This window comes from Branchiostoma belcheri, unplaced genomic scaffold, assembly GCF_001625305.1.
Source record: "Branchiostoma belcheri isolate BF01 breed outbred unplaced genomic scaffold, Haploidv18h27 scaffold24, whole genome shotgun sequence".
NCBI lineage: Eukaryota > Metazoa > Chordata > Leptocardii > Amphioxiformes > Branchiostomatidae > Branchiostoma > Branchiostoma belcheri.
The window spans coordinates 3,222,948-3,245,766 of NW_017803843.1; the positions used below are offsets into that span (position 1 = coordinate 3,222,948).

The 22,819-nt window shown below is 44.7% G+C and overlaps 4 protein-coding genes across 8 annotated transcripts in view; 1 reads left to right on the forward strand and 3 right to left on the reverse strand.

The window, feature by feature from the left end:
- Positions 1-5,466, reverse strand: part of LOC109471173 (dihydropyrimidinase-like) — a 14,113-nt gene extending 8,647 nt beyond the window's left edge. Inside the window, exons 1-2 of one of the 2 annotated variants that reach the window (XM_019770459.1) lie at positions 5,204-5,466; positions 2,857-3,006 (exon numbers count right to left, since the gene is read on the reverse strand). In XM_019770459.1, coding sequence (XP_019626018.1) covers positions 2,857-3,006; positions 5,204-5,305 — 252 coding nt within the window. In that variant the 5' untranslated portion in view covers positions 5,306-5,466. The remainder of the gene's footprint in view (positions 1-2,856; positions 3,007-5,203) is intronic. The other variant, XM_019770460.1, reaches the window with a different exon arrangement.
- Positions 5,467-6,553: 1,087 nt separating this feature from the next.
- LOC109471161 (probable glutathione-independent glyoxalase hsp3103) lies at positions 6,554-14,912 on the reverse strand. Of its 3 annotated transcripts, none has more exons than XM_019770439.1 (6): positions 14,504-14,912; positions 8,521-8,692; positions 8,140-8,255; positions 7,776-7,912; positions 7,353-7,537; positions 6,554-6,930 (listed from the first exon to the last, which is right to left on the reverse strand). In XM_019770439.1, the coding sequence occupies exons 2-6, from the start codon at positions 8,677-8,679 to the stop codon at positions 6,850-6,852; spliced, it is 678 nt and encodes a 225-aa protein (XP_019625998.1). In that variant the 5' UTR covers positions 8,680-8,692; positions 14,504-14,912; the 3' UTR covers positions 6,554-6,849. The 3 variants fall into 3 exon arrangements, with proteins under 3 accessions (XP_019625998.1, XP_019625995.1, XP_019625997.1); XM_019770436.1 differs by lacking the exon at positions 14,504-14,912 and adding an exon at positions 11,064-11,195; XM_019770438.1 differs by lacking the exon at positions 14,504-14,912 and adding an exon at positions 11,103-11,170.
- On the reverse strand, positions 11,532-14,567 carry LOC109471160 (probable glutathione-independent glyoxalase hsp3103). The gene is given in 7 exon segments (XM_019770435.1): positions 11,532-12,034; positions 12,220-12,404; positions 12,665-12,787; positions 12,790-12,800; positions 12,968-13,083; positions 13,481-13,652; positions 14,465-14,567. Coding segments are annotated over 6 exon segments (675 nt in total). The 5' UTR covers positions 13,640-13,652; positions 14,465-14,567; the 3' UTR covers positions 11,532-11,953.
- Positions 14,913-15,030: 118 nt separating the features above from the next.
- LOC109471159 (intraflagellar transport protein 57 homolog) lies at positions 15,031-20,244 on the forward strand. 2 transcript variants are annotated; one of them, XM_019770433.1, is made up of 10 exons: positions 15,031-15,514; positions 15,752-15,914; positions 16,037-16,155; positions 16,478-16,571; positions 17,602-17,676; positions 17,884-18,003; positions 18,342-18,545; positions 18,764-18,826; positions 19,035-19,101; positions 19,417-20,244. In XM_019770433.1, the coding sequence occupies exons 1-10, from the start codon at positions 15,354-15,356 to the stop codon at positions 19,581-19,583; spliced, it is 1,233 nt and encodes a 410-aa protein (XP_019625992.1). In that variant the 5' UTR covers positions 15,031-15,353; the 3' UTR covers positions 19,584-20,244. The 2 variants fall into 2 exon arrangements, with proteins under 2 accessions (XP_019625992.1, XP_019625993.1); XM_019770434.1 differs by having other exon boundaries at positions 17,605-17,676.
- Positions 20,245-22,819: the final 2,575 nt, after the last annotated feature.

Genomic DNA, 22,819 nt, shown 5'->3' on the forward strand with positions numbered 1-22,819 from the left:
AACACAACACACACACAAAAGGTGACAGACGTCTGAATAGATCGTGTCACAGATGAGCGGGCAGACAGTTGATAAACCGGACCTTTCATCCCTTCATTTGCATAAGCAGGTGTTCTCTTCCGTCTCATCCACAGGATTCATCACTAATGCTTCCGTTGCAGCCACAAAAGCCAGATCTTTGTCTCACAAGTCGCCTCTGAACTACTAGTATTCAGATTTCACAACAAACGTTTGGGCGACATTTTCAAAAGCAGTACACATGTGGCCTATTGAGGCATATACGCTTCCATCATTTAAGGTCCATAAATAAAAATTTAAAAAATCAACAAAATAAAAGGTAATAAAAAATATAGGAGGGATTGAAGAGAGGGGGTGTCTAACCACTTAAAGCAACAAAGGCATATAAAATGGATCTATTGTTACTTTTTTTATAAAATAGTCTATTCAGCCAGCATGCTGTTGCCAGGATGATATGAATGGGCGTTAGAAATAGATCCGAGTCATCAGACTACGATATAGCTGAACTAATTTTGATCCCATGTTGATCCAAAATAACCCGTAAAGGCGTTTGTCCCTGCGAATGATGTCGGTTCCTCTGAACTCTCCATTCCGCCTTTTATTCCTAACGATTCATCTGTTCAACAGGAAATGAAAGGAAAGAGAACAAAACCTGATCGTTGTGCGCAGCTGCGGTAGGAGGAAGCTCCTCTTTCAGCCAAATGCATCTTAGACGATCAAAAAGCATTTGCGGAAACCGCGATAATAATACACAATAGCCGTATGCCATCGGGCCTAGCCAAAAGTATCACGTATCTTGCATGGAAGGCAGTCCAGGGAGGCACGAAGAAAGAAGTGCAGTGAGGCTGGGGAAAAGTGGTTGTCAAATCTTCTGTGATGTCCGACGGTCAAAAGTAGACTAAGGGGTAGACAAGATGAGAGATGAGATGAGGTAGATTCTAATTTTAGATAAGTTAACCATACGAGTGACCATTGCCTTTTGATATCGTATTACTGAAAGGCCTGTAAATTTCCTGGCAGCCTGTCTTGTTCTGTCTTTCTCCAGGCGGGATACATTCAGCCGCACCGATCAGCCAGCCAGGCAGCCAAGTGAGAATAAAGGCTGCGCCCAGGGAAGTCTGCCATGGGCTGGTAGCGTTTGTTCCGTCCCATTCCTTCCGAAGCACGGGTCACAGACTCCGTAAAAGGGCCACAAAAAGGCTGAGAACTCGTCATTAAGCTTAACAAATACAACTGCTTCGCAAATAAACTCTGCGCTAAAGCTTTGCTTGTTTCAATAATATTTACCTCAATGTCCTACACATGCCCCAGTGAACTGAAGTACGTGCTGCTATTGTACTTGGCGTTTATCAACAGTGGAAGGGAAGTATCAAGTCTTTACTAGACTACCTTCACGGAAGTACGTTTCGATAGTGCGCTTTTTTTCGGGTGATTGCGTTCGTTTTCCTTAATTTTTATTTCCCCTGTTCTGATCGTTTTTGTTTGCAGACACGACTTGTCCGTAAATCATAGCACGTTAGCAATATCAGAAAAAAGCGCATTATACAGCACTGGAGCCTGCTAAAGATACTATGCCATCTCGAGAATACACAATCGAAAGGGCGCGAAAATGTCAAACTTGAGGAAATGACTCCGGCGGATATGAATGTCTCTCAGCGGGAAGACGGGACGTCAACAGGTCGTTCACATTTCGACCTATGACCCATGACACGCCCTTAGCCGTGATCCGAATGGAAATGAAGTTGCAGACCCAGGGTCCGGGTCGTGGGAACAGAAAGACTCATTCACGAGGTTTTAGCGGTGGCGACATGCAGCGGTCTCAAAGCAGATGTCAAGTTCCTTTAGTGGCGGGAAAAATGGTAAACACCGGCCAAATAGGGCGGAACTCTGGTCAATGGGCCGGCTAGCCCATTCAAGTCATCAGACCTGCCTGGATAAATATGGAAACGGATTTAACTCATATATGTCCAATTTCCTTAAATTGTTTTAATTTACAGTTTAATCCGTTTGCCAAATAACTTTAACCATTGAATGAGTCCTTTGTTTTAAAGCCCGGTGCTTTCACCGAAACAGATGAACTTGGTAACCATGCGCTTTAATATCTGGACATTATCTGGACAGTCGTTACCATTGTGTCCGCCCTAGTGACAAAGTGACATTTTACACCGTGATTTTCTTTCCGACTTTCACGGGGCGAAGTCCCAAGACGAGCCGCCTGACCTACGGTAGAACTCGTGCCAACATGCCAACAGTGAGCAAGTCTGGGGGAAGATCTGGTAAATGAAGTTGTTATCTTGACGTGCAAGATTTGCTGTGTGCTGGGCTGGGCGAGATAATCTAATCTTTCCGCGGTCAGACCGTATCACCATCAGAAAACGCCGCGATTGTCCCTCCCACCAGCGGCCTGGAAGCGGCCAGGAAAGAATGTATCCTGCCTACATGTATACTAGTACTGGGGCACTGACGAGGTTTTAAGTCATCCCCAAAATAAAACGAAAATTAGTTGCCTGTAAGTGAACATCGCTTTTAGCCATGGAAACATGTAATACTGCAAGTCACTCCACGTTGTGAATTTGAAAGGGGAATGTATGAATAATTTAGCTATCGTAAGTAGTCTTTCAAGGTCAAAAAGACTGAGAATGCATTGATTAGTGTAAGAGACTGGGACAATGAGGTGTCGGTTACTATGGTAACGGGTCGGTTGTTATAGTTACATGTTGGTTGTCATAGTACTAGTAATATGGTGGTTGTCAACTTGTCATGGATATGTAATAATTGTGGTAGGTTGTTATGTTCGTGTGGTGGTTGTCATGGTTACGCGTCAGTTGCCATGGTTACCTTAGTGCCTGTGTAGAAGTCGTCTGCAGTGATACATCCCGCCCCCGGCTCCTGGAAGTGCACGTTGGTGTCGACTCCCCCGGGAAGCACCAGTTTTCCTGTGGCGTCCAGAACACGAGCTCCCCCCGGGGTGGCCAGTTTCGTCCCCACCTGTCAGGGGAATAGACAACAGGTAAACATACGTACTTGGGGGGGGGGGGGATTTCATGTTTGTTCTGTGAAATTACTTTCTTCACACCTTCCCTTCAGAAAATTGGGTACATGATAGAAGAGCACGAGAGTCAACATATATTAACATAATCTTCACGCCAAATACAAATATTTATAACACAATGTAGCTGTCATTACGAATACAAGTATAGAAAATATACACCTGCGACAAGATGGATGATCGTTAATGGAATGTCAGACAATAAATTATTAACAACTCTCTGAGAAGGCAGGCAATGTTGGATGGCTGTCAGAGAAGCACGACAGACAGAAAACGTAATGATCTTCCTCTCCAAAATGGGCTTGGAGTGATTGCTGTAGTATTAAACTGTACTGTAGTACAATGTATGTAGGAGTTACATGCCGGTTGATAAATGCCATATGTGTGATCCCGACAAGTCGGAGGTATGGGCGGGTCAGCGAGTGTGTTTCACAAGTCAACACAACCCCAGCCCACGGTATGCGCCATGGGTCCGTGCCGACATACAATCGTCAGTCAACCATCTGGAACTCGATATAAGGCTGCATTCCCTACAAGGGTCGGCATAATAACCTATCTAACGCCAAATTGCGGCTGTGGCATGTGGGCGTATTTGGCAACAAACCAATCCTTATTTCTAGACCGACCACAGAGAGAGCTGAGTGGCAATTGTTTTGAATATAGCTTCCTTACACTAAAAATGATACAATTCTCAAGCAAACAACTGCTAATGGTATGGTGACATACGTCGTATGCAACTTCACGACAGCAAGGACAATTTTGTATGTACCAGATCTCCGGAGTTTAACAGCTGCCTGTTGCTCATGAGACTGTGGCTTTACAGCCGATGTGTTATGATAAGTCTGTAATTACCTGGGGTACCTGAGCGCCCCTCGTGTTAGATTTGACAAGTTATTTCAGCGGTTTAACAGGTTAATGGACAGGTCGGGCCGCAGTTTGTAGACAAACACGGCGATTAAGACACCCCTGGGCGGATCGTAACACGAGGCAGACCTCTCAGGACAAGCGTGTTGATGTGAACCCGACTGCCGAGTGCGTTTGTGTAGTAATGTGTACCCATGTAGCCTCTGTTGGCAGGCTTCGCAGTGGGCATTTTTCGTCTGCTGTGTGTTAAACAGTTCTGAATTCTGACGTGTTCTGAAACTCCTATTGTCAACAACGTTCACACAATAACAATCAGAAAACGGTACGTAATCAGCGAAAAGAGCAGTATCTAAATGCCCTCCGAGGAGCCTGCTCTCCAGGTTACCCTAGGTTAGCGCATTTATTGACCCCGAGCCAGAGGAATCATGATATGGGCGGACTGTCGTCAGACTTGAGTTGATTTTCACGCGATCGTGTTTCAATGGAGAGAAAGGCCGAGACGAACACGGTTATACACTTCATGAAGAGGGTCGCTACTCTTTAGCTTTTCTATAAGATCGGTGCCATTTACTAGTCTCTACCAGACCCCTCGCGTTGCTGAAATTAAAAATAAATAGACCAAATACGGATAATAAATCGCCAGAGGAATTTGTCGGTCATAGGATAGAGGTTCATTTTGGGTTTGCCAATTATTCTCCCTATTTGGCCAATCTATACATCTTTCTTTTTTACAGACACCCAATTCTTACTGCTTTATATCGACCCAATGAGATTACTACTATGTAACCGTCGTACTGGATCCCACCTGTGACACGCTGCCATTGTTTGTGTGCGAGTGTACTGATCCACACGTTGTAACGATCCTAACCAGACGTAGAAGGAAGATAATTTTACTGAGAAAATGATAACGTTTTCCTGGCTGCTAATGGAAGGGTTGCGTGTCTGACAAAGGCGCTACTAAGTACTATTGTCCCCTCACAATTTGTTCTGAGAGATCGAGTGATCCCTGTGGAGTCACCGTGTCTTCCCGGCCATCATTGTTGGCATTGTTGTAAGACAACGCCGAGTAACACGGCCGTTTGGACGGGAGGCTTAGCAAGCTATAATCATCGGAACGGGCAAATCTGTGGGCACTCTCTGAACGAAACCTGTGCAGGAGATCTGTATTTCGAGAACTGTGTATATATATTCAGCACTGGCTACGTTAGAGAAGACCTTTAGATATCTAGGCTATCTAACACGCGCCCCTCCCACCGTGCATTTTTGCCTTACCTGAGCGATGACTCCGTCTTCAATGTACACGTCTGCTTCCACGGTGCAGTCGTCGTTCACCACTCTCCCTCCCTTCACCAACAGGCGGTTAGCAACAGGCATGTCTGCGGTCCGGTCCACGAGAAGCAGTCCACACAGGTAATACGGTTTCACACCTCGGGTTTACCGCCAATTTTCAGGACTAAAACGACCGGTGAGAGGGGAGGGCTCCGGTTGTTCTGCTCGGCTCACCGGTGGGACGTTTCCAGGTCAATGGGAACGCAGGGCGGCGACGCGGGCCAATCAGGACACAGCTCGTCAGAGGTGGAGGGCGTTGCCCTTTTCCCGTTTCCCTTGGGATTACAAATTAGCGGCCAGACAAAATTAGTTCTCTGGATGATACTAGTATTTGAATCCAGTACGAAAACGTAGCGAAAAAAATCCCCCTAAAAAACATTCGACAGAAATGCAATAGGACTTCAAAAACCACAAAAGCACCGCGAAAAAAACCCCGCTGCGAACATCTGAGATCATCTGAAGATTTGCAGTACACGTATATATATATATCGGGGTAAATAGTGTAGTCTGTAGACGTTACTATCTGAAACGGAGATATGGTTGTTTTTAGGAGGAAAGGCATCGAAGTCGTCAGTGGCCCAACCTCTGTCGTGGGAGACGGAAGTGTAATGTGAGACCGGCACGGGACGACACCGGCTACTTGCATGTCAGTAGCTGGATTTGGCGGGAAGCTATATATGTGGCAGAAATACGAGAATACGGGATTCCCAATTCCACCGCATATCCCTATATATTGTGTACGGTAGAAAATAACCCTTGCCCGTGACGACAAAAATCATGATGCAGATCGCAGTCACAAAAAGAAAAGGCCACCGGTAAACATTGGCTATCTGTGCCATGTGTGACGACTTATATCTGAGGAAAATGGCTCAAGGGTCTACCTTTGATATATTTGGCTATTGCCACAAAGGTGTTTTCTGTTTTTCTTGGTGTAGGAAGTAGGTCAGTAATTGTTGACACCAAAACACCATCTTATGTGACCGTATCAAAAAGGAAGTCACGATGAAAACAAATCCAGACTTCGAATTTCAGTAAGTTGAGTTACATTCCACATTCCTGTCCTCACAGAGAAGTCAGACCCGGTTGTACCAGGTATGGGCTCTCTTACTTAAGTTTTGATTGAGCCTTTCTGTTCTCCACCTTTGCACTAAGGTGTATAGTGCCCAATATATGTGTGATGTCTTTGTTTGCAATTCCATATATAATCTTGTGCAGACCGACGGTAACGATTTAATGTAGAGAAAAGCTTGGAAAACGGTCAAAATATTTGTCTAACATGCACGAAAGGCAAGATTAGGATTGACGAAAGTTTATTGTTCATTGTTTATATTAAAGTAGCGTTATATCTGTGTATGGAGATAGCTAACGTTACATGAACTGTGAAACGTCAGGCAGCGTTACCTGTGAAACATCAGATTTTCAGATTCTCAAGAAAGAGATCTAGATATAACCCAAATTAATAATATCACCAAAACTGTCGATCATCGCATTTAACTATGCAAGTAAGCCCAGCATACATGTTATGATATCCATGAGCTAGCGTGTGCGCCCTATGTGCAGTACGTGAGCAGCCCGCATAATGTCGCTGTTCACTTGATGATCTTGACCAAGGCCGTTGCGGTGGCTGTGGCGGAAGCGGGGTTCTGTCCAGTTACAAGACGACCTGCCACCTGAGACGGGGAAATAGAAATAGATAAACAAGTTGATAAATAAATAAACAAACAAACAAGTAAATAAATAAATAAATAAACGAACGAACGTTTTAGAAATACGAAAATTTTATGTATATTCAGACTAGTCTTAGCTAGCCTGACTAAATCGCGCTCCTGGCGGCCGCCGCCCTAGGTTGCCGCCCCCCACCCCTTGGGGTGGGGATCATTAACCTCCGGCCGAGAGCTTGTATACACAGGCTACTTAAAGATTTACTATTTACAGAATGACATGTATATTTTGTTTACAGCATAAAAGTATTTTTATGTGGCACCACCACACAGACTAACACTAACAGTTCTCACAGCTATTAGGTGCACAGCCCTAGATCCTAGTACTCTTTGAGTTGGAAGTAGTTGGGAATCGAATGCATGAATCGTACCTGCACGTTTTCTGTAAACAGCGGAGCCTCCACGAAGTCGCAGCCGCGCTCCCTGAGCTTGGTCTCCATGGGGAAGGGCATGACCTCCATCATTTTGACGGCAGTCTCCTCGTTGTTGGTCCAACCAGTCAGCTTCTTGCCCTGGATCAGGTAGCTGCCGTCAGACAGCTTCACGTTCACCAGCGCTGCATGGGGAACGCTTGCGTTAGAATGGTAGATCGTAACTTTTCTCGTTGCCCCGTTTTTATGACATGCTAAGACGCCAGGAAGCCATAAGAGTTATCAAACTAACATCTGCTTGGAGGTTACTTGGATTTTGTTGACCAACAAGCTTTTTGCTTCGAAGTCTTAGGAAGGCAAAGAAACCGCCCAGAGAAGCTTGATATTCTTAAACTTGATCTTATCTCTGACAAACCCCCTCACCGGCCGGCCCATGGCAGACGGCTGACACCACCCCGCCCTGCTCGTACACGGCTGCCGTCACTTTCTGCAGGTTGACGTCATCAGGGAAGTCCCACATCGTACCATGGCCACCGGCAAAGAAAATGGCCTTGAAGTCACTAGGACAACAACAAGGGCATGGAATTGCTGACGGCTGTTGAAACATTCTCATACTCATTTATGTGCTTTGGTTTATAGCGATCAGCTACGATATATAGATCAAACCATGCTTTCAAACCCAGCGTTTGAAAACTATAGATGAGGTATTATCCTTACACACGCGAACATGTACATGGCCTTATAATACACGTTATGACAACGTGGTTATATATGCGACAAAAGTTACCTTGGTTTGACATCAGCCAGTGACGTAGTACTGTCCAGCTGGGCCATGACGTTCTTGTTCTCTAAGAACTGCGCACAGAGCGGATCTGCCTTGAACGCCTCCACACTGGAAGGGTCCTGTCGGTGTCACGGGAAAGAAGATAGCAGGTTAAGAAGGGGCTACATGTTTGTGCTGCTTACATGTCATGTGCGTGCAGGACGCTGTGTGTAAGTATGCTGCATGTATCCTTCCACAAATACAGATAGAGACACCAATATCATCAATATGGTGGACAGACGTTCGTTGATGGCACAGCCACCCCCATTTTTGGGCCGACTATATGGACTGGTTCAAGACAAGAGGGAAAATATGCAAACTTCTAGGAGTAAGTTGGTAACTCACCACGGGCGTCTTCCCGCCCTTGGGGCTGGCGAAGGTGACCTTGAGCCCGGCGTCCGTGAAGACCTTCCACGGATGCGCGACTTCCGGCAGGTACCAGCCGGTGGGGTTCCCCGTGTTACCCATCTGTCCGTGTCCCGTCACTACCAGCAGAACCGCCATCTTGGATAACTATCTACAACATTCGAGAAATGTTTTTTTTTCATTTGAATAACCGTGAAAAAGTACGCAGAACACTGAGATGACGAACTCTAGCTAGCCTGGTAATTTTAGGCAAAAGCACGTAAATTTCATGGATGACATCCTCCGCAGACTCCAAATCTAATGCGATAAGGCGAAAAAAAATAAGGCAGGCCCCAAAAAACAAGGCTCCTACATTTTCAAATTTTGACATCATAAACCTTCTTAAACAAGAAATGATACCTATTTTGTGCTATGTTTATTGCCACCTATTACAACATGCATTTGTCACTGGAGGATAAAAGTTTTCAAATTGTACAAATGGTTTTGATTCAGTGAACATGGCATATAAAATGCATCATTGCTTCAAAGCAAAAGACAAAACAATAAATGAGTGCCTTGTCTTGTCTCCTCTCTTCATATTTATCTGCCATCCACGTTCCGGCATGGCAACAGACATCTTTGCCCATTTTCGGTGACCACTGTCAGTGCCGGGTGTCAAAGGGCAAGAAAATTTCTTGTTACCTCCATGAAATGTGTCATGGAGGTTATATTTACCTCCATGAAATGTGTCATGGAGGTTATATTTTCAGTTGCGTTTATCTGTCCGTCTGTCCGTCTGTCCTTCTGTCCGTCTGTTGGTCAACAAGATAACTCAAGAACGCCTGGATGGATTGGTTTCATACTTGGTGTGTTGGTAGGGTGTGACGAAAACTGGAAATGATTAGATTTTGGTCCCCCTAGTGGCTTCCCTTGGTACTGCAGCGCAACTTCCGGTTTTGATATCTCGCGATCTGGACATGCTAGGGTCATAAAATTTTGATGGAAGGTAGCTCTCATGCTTGGGAAGAAGTCACATGAGTTTGGGCCCCCTAGCGGCTTGTTCTGGAACTGCAGGGCACTTTCTGGCGAAATGTTTAAAAGCCAATAAGTCCAGACAGGAACAACATATTTTCATTATTTTTGGTGTGTAGGTAGCTGAGAGAGAGATGTACATAATTAAATGCAAATTATGCAAATGAGGAGTTTATTTGCATAATTAATGAGGAAATTCTATAATTACAGTGTTTTACATTATACTTACATACATGTAATGTATGTAACCTATGGCAGGCGGAACTTCAACAGATACTAATTATGCAAATGATGACCTAATTTGCATAATTAATGCGAAAATTCTATGATTTCGTAATGGTGAATGATGAGAATGTCATACTTGGGACATCTGTAAGTTAATCAAAAGTTAACATACATCACGATGCATATATCATGTTAATGCAGAGGTCATTTGCACAATTAAAGAAGAAATTTACATTTACATAACAAGATCATATTTCATGGAGGTATGAGATCTCGGAATTCTAGTTGTTTTTTTTTTAAATCAGGCGCGAAATCCATAGCGAAATGACTTTAAAGCAGACTCGACGGACAAGAAAACTGTAGTATAACCGAACTCCGAACCTATGTTGTAACTTATCCTAACTTGTGGACAGTTTAATGCGCGCGCTGATGTCATCCATAAAATTACTTGTTGTGACCTTTAAGCAAAAAAAAAAAAAAAGGAACATAAAGTGATAAACTAACAAATACAATTTTCAACGAGTAGCATCATGATGTTGTGTTAGGTACTGTATACAGATATTAGGGGGCAGATTGCGCCATTCTCTACGTTTCCCGTTTTTCTAAAAAAACTGTCCACAAGTTAGGATAAGGTACAACATAGGTTCGGAGTTCGGTTATACTACAGTTTTCTTGTCCGTCGAGTCTGCTTTAAAGTCATTTCGCTATGGATTGACCTTTGCCCTGTTACCACACCAGTGATCATGATGTTTGACCTTGTTGGCCGAACGTTGCCTCGCCGTTGGCTATCGATCACGTGGTGAAATAAGACGTGGGGTCGCCTAAAAGGGGTTCCACATACACAACCGTAATCTGAGCTCGCGTTTACTGATCTTCAAGCAAATGTTGGGACCGAAGACCAATTTTTTCATCACTTTGTGTGCGACCGAGTGACCCATGTTTGGGTTTGTACTTGTACAGGTATTACACAGCCGAGCCCTGCTGCATTAGGCAGGTAAAAGCTTTTGTCAACCCGGGTCTAAGCTGGTCTCTACCAGACTGGGTCGCTGGAAAGACTAGAAATTGACCAAGCCCCCCTGGTCAATTATTCTCTCTATTTGACTAAATCTAATACTACCATACCTGTCAACCCAGGTCGGCGAGGTTACATATCAGTCAAGGTCGGATTCCCTTCTGTTTGTCTATCGCCGAATACAGGCACTATCGGATATCCTAGACCCACGCATGACCTAACGTTGCAACTTTTGCCGATAAAGTAAGGAATATTTAACACCTTTATAACCCACCTTGGAATCAGAGGAGGTTGAAGACAGACCGATTCTCACCTGTAGTGTTTCCCTAGTGATACCTTATCGCGTCGCAGGCTGTGGCCGGTACTGTGGGCGCTATTCAGGTATGCATACCGGTTGGGTAACCTTTGACACGTTACTATTCACCGTATGACCCAGCAGTACTGAGCACTTGTGACAACGTGTTGGATACTTGGGCAAATATACTTCTTTATAAGTTGGATTACACAGGAAGGAATTTACCAAACAAGTACCGCGTGTCCATTGTTTTAGGTCATAAAGGCCACGCACCACCCCGGTAAAATTCTAGCCTAAGGAACCCCTGGTCATCCGCAGGTATGCCTCGAGAGAGATTGATCGAGGGAAAGGGAGAGAACAGTGTATGGTTCATTCCGCATTCATTCCGCATTGTAACAGACATGGGGTGTCTTACTCAGAAATGAGCCTTTATTCTGTTCTCTATGCAAGTGTAAATGTATATTCATTATGCGTGTGATTTCTCTGTTTACATGCAAGTTTAATTTCCGAAAATCCTTTACATATGTCATAACTGAAACACCTTTTAAATTTATAAAACAAGTTAAGCAGTACAAACGCCAACGATTTGAGCAAACAATCTAGCTTGCCATGGATTCTGAATGTTTGTCTAACACGAAAGCCATGATTAAAAGGAGGATTGACAAAGGTAGCGTCATACATATATGTGAAGCGTCAAAGATATTTTGCAACCGATTCTCAAGCAGGAGGCATTACCCCATTCAATGATGATCAAAATTGACGATTGCTTTTAACTAACCAAGTAAGCCTAGCATACATCTTATGTTTTCCATGAGCAGGACGTGTGCGTTCTATGTGCAGTACGTAAGCAGCCCGCGTAACGTCGCTGTTCACTTGATGATCTTGACCACGGCAGCTGCTGTGGCTGTGGCGGAAGCGGGGTTCTGTCCCGTTACAAGACGACCTGCCACCTGAGACGGAAAAAAAAAACAATAGATAAACAAGTAAATAACAAACTAACATTTTAGAAATACGAAAATTGCACGACTCCCCATTTATGCGGCACCACCACACAGACTAACAGTACTCACATCGCTGGATCTAACTGGTACTCTTTGAGTTGGAAGTAGTTGGGAATCAAATGCATGAATCGTACCTGCACGTTTTCTGTAAACAGCGGAGCCTCCACGAAGTCGCAGCCGCGCTCCCTAAGCTTGGTCTCCATGGGGAAGGGCATGACCTCCATCAGCTTGATGGCAGTCTCCTCGTTGTTGGTAAAACCAGTCAGCTTCTTGCCCTGGATCAGGTAGCTGCCGTCAGACAGCTTCACGTTCACCAGCGCTGCATGGGGAAACACGTCTGAGACCATTAATTCAACTTTATTTTCAAATCCACTGGAGTACAGATATTTCCGCTATACAACATTACGGATAATAAGCCTCTTACAAACGGTAAGTCTATGGCCAGCTATTATGGTCTGCTTAGGGATCTCTTGGATATTGGTACCGGTACTTTCCACTCAAGTCTTAAGAAGGAACACAAATTGTCCGAAGTAATTTGGAATTCTGAAATGTAATGTTATCTCTGACAAACCCCCTCACCAGCCGGCCCATGGCAGACGGCCGACACCACCCCGCCCTGCTCGTACACGGCTGCCGTCACTTTCTGCAGGTTGACGTCATCAGGGAAGTCCCACATCGTACCATGGCCACCGGCAAAGAAATGGCCTTGAAGTCACTAGGACAACAACAAGGGCATGGAATTGCTGACGGCTGTTGAAACATTCTCATACTCATTTATGTGCTTTGGTTTATAGCGATCAGCTACGATATATACTTTCAAACCATGCTTTCAAACCCAGCGTTTGAGAATTATAGATGAGGTTATACATAGACAAAAGTTACCTTGGTTTGACATCAGCCAGTGACGTAGTACTGTCCAGCTGGGCCATGACGTCCTTGTTCTCTAAGAACTGCGTACAGAGCGGATCTGCCTTGAACGCCTCCACACTGGAAGGGTCCTGTCGGGAAAGAAGATAGCAGGTTAAGAAGGGGTTACATGTTTGTGCTGCTTCCATGTGCGTGCAGTGTAGAGCGAATGCACGTGATGTCGATGCGTCTGCTGACTCGACGATGATGCCATGTTGGTGTGCCTATCTGCATTGGATCGTTTACAGATTTTCTGACACCATCGATCAAAATTAACCACCATGAAGGATACGAAGCTCCAAGACTACCTATATTGATTATTAGTAAGGATTAAGGACGTTGTGTACTAGTATACTCACACAAATACAGATAGAGACATCAATATGGCGGCTGCAATGGCACGGCCACCGTTTGGCCGTGACTGGTTGAACACAGGAGGAGAAAAATATGCAAACTACTAGTAATTAGAGGAGTAAGTTGGTAACTCACCACGGGCGTCTTCCCGCCCTTGGGGCTGGCGAAGGTGACCTTGAGCCCGGCGTCCGTGAAGACCTTCCACGGATGCGCGACTTCCGGCAGGTACCAGCCGGTGGGGTTCCCCGTGTTACCCATCTGTCCGTGTCCCGTCACTACCAGCAGAACCGCCATCTTGAACAACTATCTGCAGCATTTGAGAGATACGTACGTTTTAGGTTACCTCCAATCAGACGTTTTTTCTCTTGGAAATATCATGAAAAAGTACAGGATACATTGCTGACGAACAGTAGAAAATCATACTAGCAAATACAAGTTTCGACAAGTAACAGCATTTGGGTTGGGAAGCTCATTATACAGATGTTTGGAGAGGCGATTACTACACAGTGCGTCTCATTGGCGTTGGCTATCGATCACGTGTCGACACCATCCTATAGCTACATGCGTCTGCTTAGTACCAGCACCTTGAGGCGTCGCCAAAAAGGGGTTCACGCCACTTAACAGTGATCCTGGCACAACCACACATAAATCAGAGCTCGTGTTTATAGGGGTTACTGATCTTCAAGCAGATGTTAGGTTCGGGAGACCAAGGAGGTTATATATATATTATTGGTGCGACCGAGTGACCCATGATTGGGCTTGTAGTTGCACAGGTAACTTATGAACGTTGCACAACCGAGCCCTGCTGCATTAACCAGGTAAAAGCTTGTGTCAACCCGGGCCTATCCGGGTCTAAGCTGGTCTCTACCAGACCGGGTCAGTGTTGGACAATAGTAGAAATTGACCAAGCTCTCCTGGTCAATTGTTCTCCCTAGTTGGCCAAATTTTACTACCAGGTCAACCCAGGTCAGCGAGGTTACATATGAATATCAGTAAAGATCGGATTCCCTTCTGTTTGTCTGTCGCCGAATACAGGCACTATCGGATATCCTAGACCCATGAATGACCTAACAACTTTTGCCGATAAAGTAAGAAATATTTAACACCTTTATAACCCACCTTTGACTCAGAGGAGGTTGAAGACAGACCGATTCTCACCTGTAGTGTTTCCCTAGTGATACCTTATCGCGTCGCAGGCTGTGGGCGGTACGGTGGACGCTATTCAGGTGCGGCCTGTCGGGTAACCTTTGACACCTTTCTATTCACTTGATATGACTCAGCAGTACTGAGCACTTGTAAGTGACAACGTGTTGGATACTTGGGCAAATGTACTCAGCATGATACAGCAAATAATAAATTTGACACGCCTGGGACATACGAACGTCACTTGACGGATTCATGTTTTTGAAAAAAATTTTGTACTGTTCACGTCAAGCGACATTCATGATCCATTGAGACCGCAACAAGTACAATTAAGTAAAAGATCGGTAAAATAAATGTAAGAATGGCCATGGTTTGGTCATTGTATTGTCAAATGCAGTGATCTTAATCAAGGTGAAAAGCACATTGGACTCGCCCTGCAACCCTGCAACCACAATGGCACCCCTCCTGATCAATGGAATGTTCCGTCTTCAGGGTACCCGTCAGGCCTTGCGCGTCAACATCCGGGTTCTGCACATACTTCGGAAGCGCAAAAAAGTTGAAAGTGTCCAGGCTTCTTTCCTTATTCTAAAGGAAAACTGAAATACCAAATTTGTCGTGCTCTCAGCATTTGAGAATTTCCTCAAGGACAAGAGCTCCTCAGTGGGTGACAAGAGGTTATTCAGCTATTTTACGCCGTAGTGAAGCTGACAGTTGCAGTTGAGGTTGTGCTCTGGTCTGTGACCCCCCCCCCTTCATTCAAGCGTCCCTGGCAACACAAAGTGTGCTGAGTTTGCCCAGCTCTTTGCCTTTATAAAAGATTATTTAGGATATTTAATAGTATTTTGAGATTGGAAGGGGCTGGAAGATGTCAGAAGAAGGCCGTCGCGGTGCGGATGAGGGCGCGGAGAAGGGGCCGGGCCAGGCGTACCAGGTCTTCGTGGTGATGGAGGATCTGGTGGACAAACTCAAGCTGCTGCAGTATGAGGACGGGTTCATCAAAGGCTGGGGCTTCAAACCACTCCCCAGGTATGTGGTGGGGATATGGACACTTTTAACAACTCGTCCCTGACTCACTTTTAATGTCTTATGCACCGTTATGTAGAAACATGTGACATAAATATAGCCTAAAAACTACAGGTTATGTCATAGAAAAGTAGGAGCCGGAATCAGCATGGACATGCTAGCTGAAGTTTTTTATGATAGTGGTGTGCTAGGCCTTAAGGCAATTTACCAGTTATGCGAGACAAACAATTCTCCTTGCAGACATTACTTTGCGATCCCCACCAACCCTGGTGAACAGTTCTATGCCTTCACGTCCCTATGTGCCTGGCTCATCACCAAGGGTGGGAAACACTTTGACCAACCACAGGAGTACGACGACCCCAACGCAACAATATCCAACATCCTGGATGAAGTCAGAAGATTGGTAAGTATGCAATAGATGAGACTGTGCAGTCCAGGCTTTTCATACAACATTGTTTTTGAAATCTTTGCTCATCACCTGTTGAGAATTCTACCATTTAATCCTGTGTTCCCTCCTCACCCCAGGGAGGTGCTGTTGACTTCCCGCCCTCCAAGCTGAAGCAGGGCTGCGGGGAACATGCCGTGTACGTTCTGGACAAGCTTGCTGATGAGGCCATGACGTCGACTGGATTTGCCTGGGAAAAGTGAGTAGGGCAGAGTTTTCAACATATTCTTGCATGGAAAATGTTTAAAGCTCAAGCTTTATCCAGATGGTTATCAGAGGCAAAATTTGGCAAAAGTCAGCCGTACTGGCAATAGGTTTGGTTAAAGATTCAAAAAGATGTCGTCATCTGTGTTGGGTGAAAATGTCTGAGCCATGTATGCAGATTGGAGTTTTTCTGACTCCGTTCTTGTTTGTGTCTCTTGTTTGTATTTGCTTGTTTGCCATAGCCAAATATCCAGTGGGAGATTTTATAACTCCACTCTTGTTTGTGCTTGATGTTTATATTTGTTTGTTTGTGTCAGACCTGTTTACCCAGAGGAGGAGATGGAGGAGGAAACCATGGTGGATGATGATGCTGAACTCACACTGAACAAGGTGGAAGATGAGATGATGCTGGTGAGTAACGTCTGTAGGAGGGTTCATGTTCATGTCATCAGGATGCTGACATGATAGAACGCTCCTGTTCTTCCTTGTTTTCATTCACATACTATACACAACAGTGTAAGTCTATTCAGGTACAGTGCTGATAAATTGATGTTCCAATGTAAGGGACCTGTACCTAAATGATTTTCACTTCCATAGTCATGTCATGTGTCAGGGAGGAAACTGATATCATCTTGTTCATCTCATGATAGATTTCTCACTTTTCTCATGCATCATGTAATAACAAAGGTGGAGACTCCAAAGGTAAATCCAAACAAATTGCAAAGTAGTAGCCTGCTTGCATGCAGCATGGGTGGCAAGTAAACTTTAGGCCACAGAAACTTCATCTTATGAATGATGTCATGAGGATGTCATTCATAAAATCAAGTTGATGAGTCATAGTTATGTTAGGGGCAACCTTACATCCCTATTCAGCACTGCTTTGCTGACAGTTCAGTATATTGAAGACAAAACAACCAAACAGATTCAAATTACAAGTATGATTTTCTAAATTGTGAATTGTGAATGTCTTGAATATACAATTCAATATCAGTTTTGATACATTTCTTTTTTGGTGCACAAAGTCACAAAGTACATTCAAAGAAACACTATACAAATATGAAAACCAGCTTCATCATCATTTGGTTAATTCTGCATGTGAATTTGTAAGCCATCATTTATATTGTGTAAAACACCAGGTTTGCAGGTGCATGGTGGTGACTAGTTATAATTATGTTACACTGAGCACTTCAGCTCAGCATGTCTCCCAGTGTTCAAAGCTGTTTAATTTCTGTGTCAAACTGTGTGGAAGGACTGTTTCATGAGGTGACAGTCACTGATGCAGAAAGTTTCATTGAAATAAGGGCAAGGTAACTCAACTACCTTTCAGCTATTTACATACCAATGCATTGGGGACAACACACTGGGAAAAGATGGGGAGGAAGCTACTCAGAATTTGCTGGCAAATGTTGGCCTCTTTGTAATGACTGATTTTCTTGCTCAGGATGATGATGATGAGATTGAGGAGGAAGAGACGTTCCTGGATTTAGAAGGGCTGAAAAAGCAGTCCATGAAAAATGTGAGTACTATTTCTTCTGTAGGTTATGTATAGATGGTATTCGCATGACCTTGTTGGTACATCTACAGCCATATTTCTGCCCTAGTTCTATTTCAGTGAATTATATGTTTGAACATTTGGTTTTTTCTTTCGAAAATTCCAAATGGGAAATAAAGCTGCTAGCAAGCAAACAAACCAATAAACACACTGTGGTGTGTTGTTCCCCAGGAGTCGGAGGGTTCTAAACCTGTGGAGATCATGGAGTCCACCACAGATGCTGCTGAGTGGAAACTGGAGGTGGAGCGAGTTCTGCCGTCCCTGAAGGTCCACATCAAGGCTGACAACAAGGTAGGATTCATTAAAGCACTAAACTGTTGCACACAATTTAAGTTAAGCTTGTAGAGAAGCTTTCCAATGGTATCTGCCATCTTTGTTCAGCTCTGAGAAGGTTGTCACGTGACCTGGGAGTTGAAGGTCATACAGGTCACGGTAAGGTAGGGTCTGTCTGAATGGCAACGTGGTTTGTTGCTGCACTGTATTTCGTCAGTCGGGTCCCAGTCAAAGCCCAATGTCAGTCTTGTGTTGCAAAAAGGGGATCAACCTGGAGAAGGAAGGATATAGTGTTAAAACAGGTTAGATGTGCAAACAGTATGTGACACCTCTCTCCCACCCCTCCCTCCCCCCAGGACTGGAGAGCCCACTTTGAGCAGATGTTGCAGCATCGAGATGGGATCGAGCACAGTCTGACAGAGACGAGGGGTCACCTGGACAAGCTGCACCAGGAGATCACACGCACGCTGGAGAAGATCGGCTCCAGAGAGAAGTACATCAACAACCAGCTGGAGAGCTTCCTGCAGGAGTTCAGGGCCATGCAGGACCAGCTGGCACAGGTCAGAGGTCAGGGGCAGGGTCACAAGTGAGGGGGGCAGGTTACAGGTCAAATTAATACTGTATGTCACTGGTTAGAAGGATAGTTTCCAGCTGGAGTTTGAAGCCAGGGCAAAGGTTTACCTGTAGTCAACATGGTAGCATATTGACGATAGTGTAAGTCTTGTCTATAGTTTACCCATTGTGTATGTGTTTTAATGTGAATGTTGTGTTTTTGCAGGCTAAGGAGAAGTACAGAGAAGGCAGTGGAGGAGTGACAGAAAGGACCAGGGAACTAGCACTGGTGAGGGGGTGGATTAACTGTTATAGAGTGTATTCATTCACACAATATTAACTTTGTTACCCCTCTTTGTGTTCTCTTATGATCAATGAAGAAGGTGACATAGCAGTGAATGCTGTCTGCCATATTTAGGTTGGTTTTTGTAGGACATATAAATTGAATTGGTGAAATTAGATCTGAATCTGAAATATGGATATGCTTTACCACCCAGATCACAGAGGAGCTGGAACAGGTGAAGTCTGAGATGGAGGAGAGAGGGACCAGCATGACAGATGGAAGTAAGTACTGATGTCTTCTCTATCTCTTCATGTAGTCATGTCTGTAACCAGGGTACATGTAGCTCTCACAGTATAAGCACTCCTTTTCAGGGGGCCTCAGGTACATACAAACCAGCCTGGAGAGACTTAGTCATGGCCCGATTAGTCACGATTTGTTGCCAACTTTGCCTCCATTTGTTTGCATTCTAAAGAAAAATAGCATAATTCACCTATGCTGTTAGGAATGCCACTGTTAGCAGACAAATTCAAGTGAAAACATAATCTATATCTCACACGTAAGGAATGTATAACAGAATCCCTGCCCCCCTCCCGCAGCACCGCTAGTGAAGATCAAACAGGCGCTGACCCGGCTGAAGACGGAAATGACCCAGATGGATATCCGCATGGGCGTGGTGGAACACACCCTCAACCAGGCCAAGCTCAAGGACAAGTCCAACATGCAGAGGGACATGAACAAACCTGTGTCTGATGAGCAATACTAACAGTGACACCCCAATGTTCCCACAACTCAACCTTAATGTTGGTGTCAGAACATAGGGCTGTCATTGTACAAACACTACAGGGAAACATAGTAGAAGAAAATTTTATAGTGTTGATCCAACACTAAGAGTTCACTGACCATACAAATCTTTGACTGGCTTCTCCAGTCTCCATCGGTATGTGACCTGCTGACCTGCACTCCACATTCCACAAGTCTGCTGCCATCCTGGTCCTCTGCTGAGGAAACATGCAGCACTTCATGCTGTTTCTCATTAGGAACCTTTGCCTTTGGCAGGTCATCTCTGCTTCCCCTATCTTCTCTAAAGACACTGCTCTCTGTGACTTGTATCACTTCACAATGTAGCAATGCCAAATTAACTACAGCACTGACATTGACAATGCTAGAGCCTAATTTTCATCCAACAGTTGAGAAGAACCACCTGTGCACATCAGTACGAATGGATGGACAATGGCCAGAATTTTGACAGAACCAACATATCTAGTATCTGTGTGTAAATACTGTCATTAATGTAATTTGGACCTGTAAATATTTGTATATTATCTTTCAGGTTTTTATTATCTATTCCCGTGTGTTTCTGTCTGTCCAATTGCAAGTTTGGATTACTATAGGTGAAAATTATTAAAAACTCTCATTATTCTGCATTTGGCTTCCTTGGTATTTGTTCATTCATCATCTACTCAGCCTAGCATTAGTGCCTTATCTCGCAAATAAGGTGGCATCTTTTTACACCAAGATTTAATGTTCAGTACATGTGTATGTTCATAGTTTGGTCCATGCCATGGTATGGAGGAAACATATTGTTATATTTCACTCCATAAATAGTATAGGGAGGAAGACGGACTGAAATATGCTGTATTTGCTCCCAAGAAAATGTCGGCCTGTCTAGTTTTTAACGAGTTTTAGTCTAAACTGTATCTCTATCCAATGTTGCGTATTATGTTCAACTCGCCAGGTGGCACTTCAGTCTAGTCTCAGGTGACGGACCTGTTGATCTGTGTTTCAAAGTTTTATTTATTTCCGGTATCCCCTTTTCAGTTGTGCTAAATGAAATCAAGTTTATTGACATCCCAGATAAAAAGAGGAGGTCAAGTCGGAAAGGAGAAATTCGCGTGGAGGAGGATCTTTTTAATAAGTATTTGTGCTCAGTTACAGGCGGCAAACGATGCATCTATGTCAAAACAAGTTTGGGATATGCTTTATTTAGACGTCATGGATTCGTTGTAAAAATAGATTCAGTTTTTCTTGTGACGGAAAAGGTTGGTTTGGACCTTTGTCGATACTGACACAAAAGAGTACGATGAATGTGGCCACGCCTAACACAGCGCGTTTGCATCGATCTGTAAATCGGTGCGGTATAGCAGAGAGTAGTCCTTTAAGCTCAGGGTCAATCCATACTTACACTTCACGTACCCTCGTGGAACATCAGGAATTGATGTACGATTTTTAGCGCCCATGGAGGGCTGTACGAGGATAGATCTCCAAGCAGATGCGTGGATGGGCCAATCGTGTACATCATTCTTTGCGGCGTTTCAGGTGAATTTCTCGGGTACGCGTTGTTTGCAGCAGTCAGAAGGAGACTTAAACGCCATAATGATCGTGGATTACATGCCGTGACCACACATCACTAGTTTCACTATACATGTTACTGCGAGAACACGCTACTAGAGACGTTTATAGGGTTAACATTAATAAATGCGCCGTTATTGGTCTAGCGCTTAGAAACATCGTGTTTCCACAAGGTTAGGAGTTCGAAACCCGGTGTAGGAGCCAGTGCACTAGTGTTCTCGAATCCCAGTTTGCTCGCCGCACGTGTGTGGTACAACCCTTCGGTGAGACGCCCCGTGCTTCCAGGTAAGGAGGCGTCAGACGGAATGTATACATCACCGACAGTTTATTGTAGCGTGACGTCACGACGCACGAGCCGCTCCAGATAAGCCTGAGTGAGACGATAACAAACCGTCTCCGTGATAAACGCTTGCAGGTCGTTTAGCGCAGATTGCCGGAAGGCTGCAAAACGGCGGCGTCGCCTGGAGTCGCCGATAAGGGGTCAATAAAGCCGTTAAGGGGCGTCATCCAAGCGGAGCGAAGAACCATCGTGAACTTCAAGGGAAAATTATGAGTGGTCGATCAGCCGAGTGGGAAGCAGGGGGAGAGGCGCGGTGTCGGCTTTGATTAATCGGTAGGAAGTGAGGAGGCGCCAGCCGGAATTTCCATCATCAGCCGAGCCGCATGAGCGAACCGCTGAATGCCGGTCTTTCGGCTTGATAGACGGGGAGAGATTTCGGCAAGTTTACGGGAGAAACACCTGTTAGAGTGGAGATAAGGAGGAAACTAGCAGCGTTCATAGCAGGCTTCGGGCTGCGCTTTCATGTTGACACCTTTGTGATTATGTAGAGTTTTTCTGCTGATCAATACCTGCCGTGTTCTGATAGCTTCTGTTTTCTCCATGTCCCATTTCCAAAGAACGGAGACCGCTGGGCACTCATGAGTGACCATATATAATACGTCATTGAGGTCACTAAAAAACCACAAGATCATCGAGTTCATTGAAACATCATTGCATTAAACGGTCTATATATCATTGGAACACCTGACAGACGACAATTTCAGAATGTGCAATGATGACTATATATAATATGATGTTTGCTCTTTCAATTGGCGGGACACTGTAACGCAGGTTTAGCAAGAAGTTGAGATAACTGGCCTTGCATCGAATCAGATTTTAAATGTCCAGCAGCGCCTGAATGTCTGTCCGAAATCTAGAATGACCGATGCCACTGGACAGCGATCTCTAAGTGACCGTACAGCGAGTACGGTTTGTGACTGTTGATTTTATAATTGAAATATGGCGGAAGATTTAAAAGTCTGATTTACGGGACAACAAAACATAAAACAATCAGTTCTTTGTCTATGAAATTCTTCGAGCGACCTGTCAAAGCTTTGGTCTCTCAGCGGTCACACAGCGGTCGCAACCTATAGTGGAAAGAGAGTGTTTGCGTTTCATGGACCCCAGCCTAGCGTCCCTTATATCCACCCAGACCCTGTAAACTGCGCCCTGCTGCCGCCTGGGGCCGCCACGGCTCACCGCGAGCCGCTCGCCTAACGCAAACTCGTGCATTTGACGTCGCCAGCGGAGCGCTCTGCGCGTGCTATGGAGTTTTGGCTGTGGATTACGGAGTGATTTTATAGAGTGTCCCGACTGTTTATTCCTCGCGC

Bases quoted from the DNA above. Each gene is read 5' to 3' on its own strand.
- LOC109471161 (XM_019770439.1), bottom strand. From the start codon at position 8,679: ATGGCGGTTCTGCTGGTAGTGACGGGACACGGACAGATGGGTAACACG. The intron at 7,538-7,775 runs GTGAGGGGGTTT...TTCCCCATGCAG, and splicing joins CGTCTGCCATGGGCCGGCCG to CGCTGGTGAACGTGAAGCTG. The intron at 6,931-7,352 runs GTACGATTCATG...TCCCCGTCTCAG, and splicing joins TGTTTACAGAAAACGTGCAG to GTGGCAGGTCGTCTTGTAAC.
- LOC109471159 (XM_019770433.1), top strand. From the start codon at position 15,354: ATGTCAGAAGAAGGCCGTCGCGGTGCGGATGAGGGCGCGGAGAAGGGG. The intron at 18,004-18,341 runs GTAGGATTCATT...CCCTCCCCCCAG, and splicing joins ACATCAAGGCTGACAACAAG to GACTGGAGAGCCCACTTTGA. The intron at 18,546-18,763 runs GTCAGAGGTCAG...GTGTTTTTGCAG, and splicing joins TGCAGGACCAGCTGGCACAG to GCTAAGGAGAAGTACAGAGA.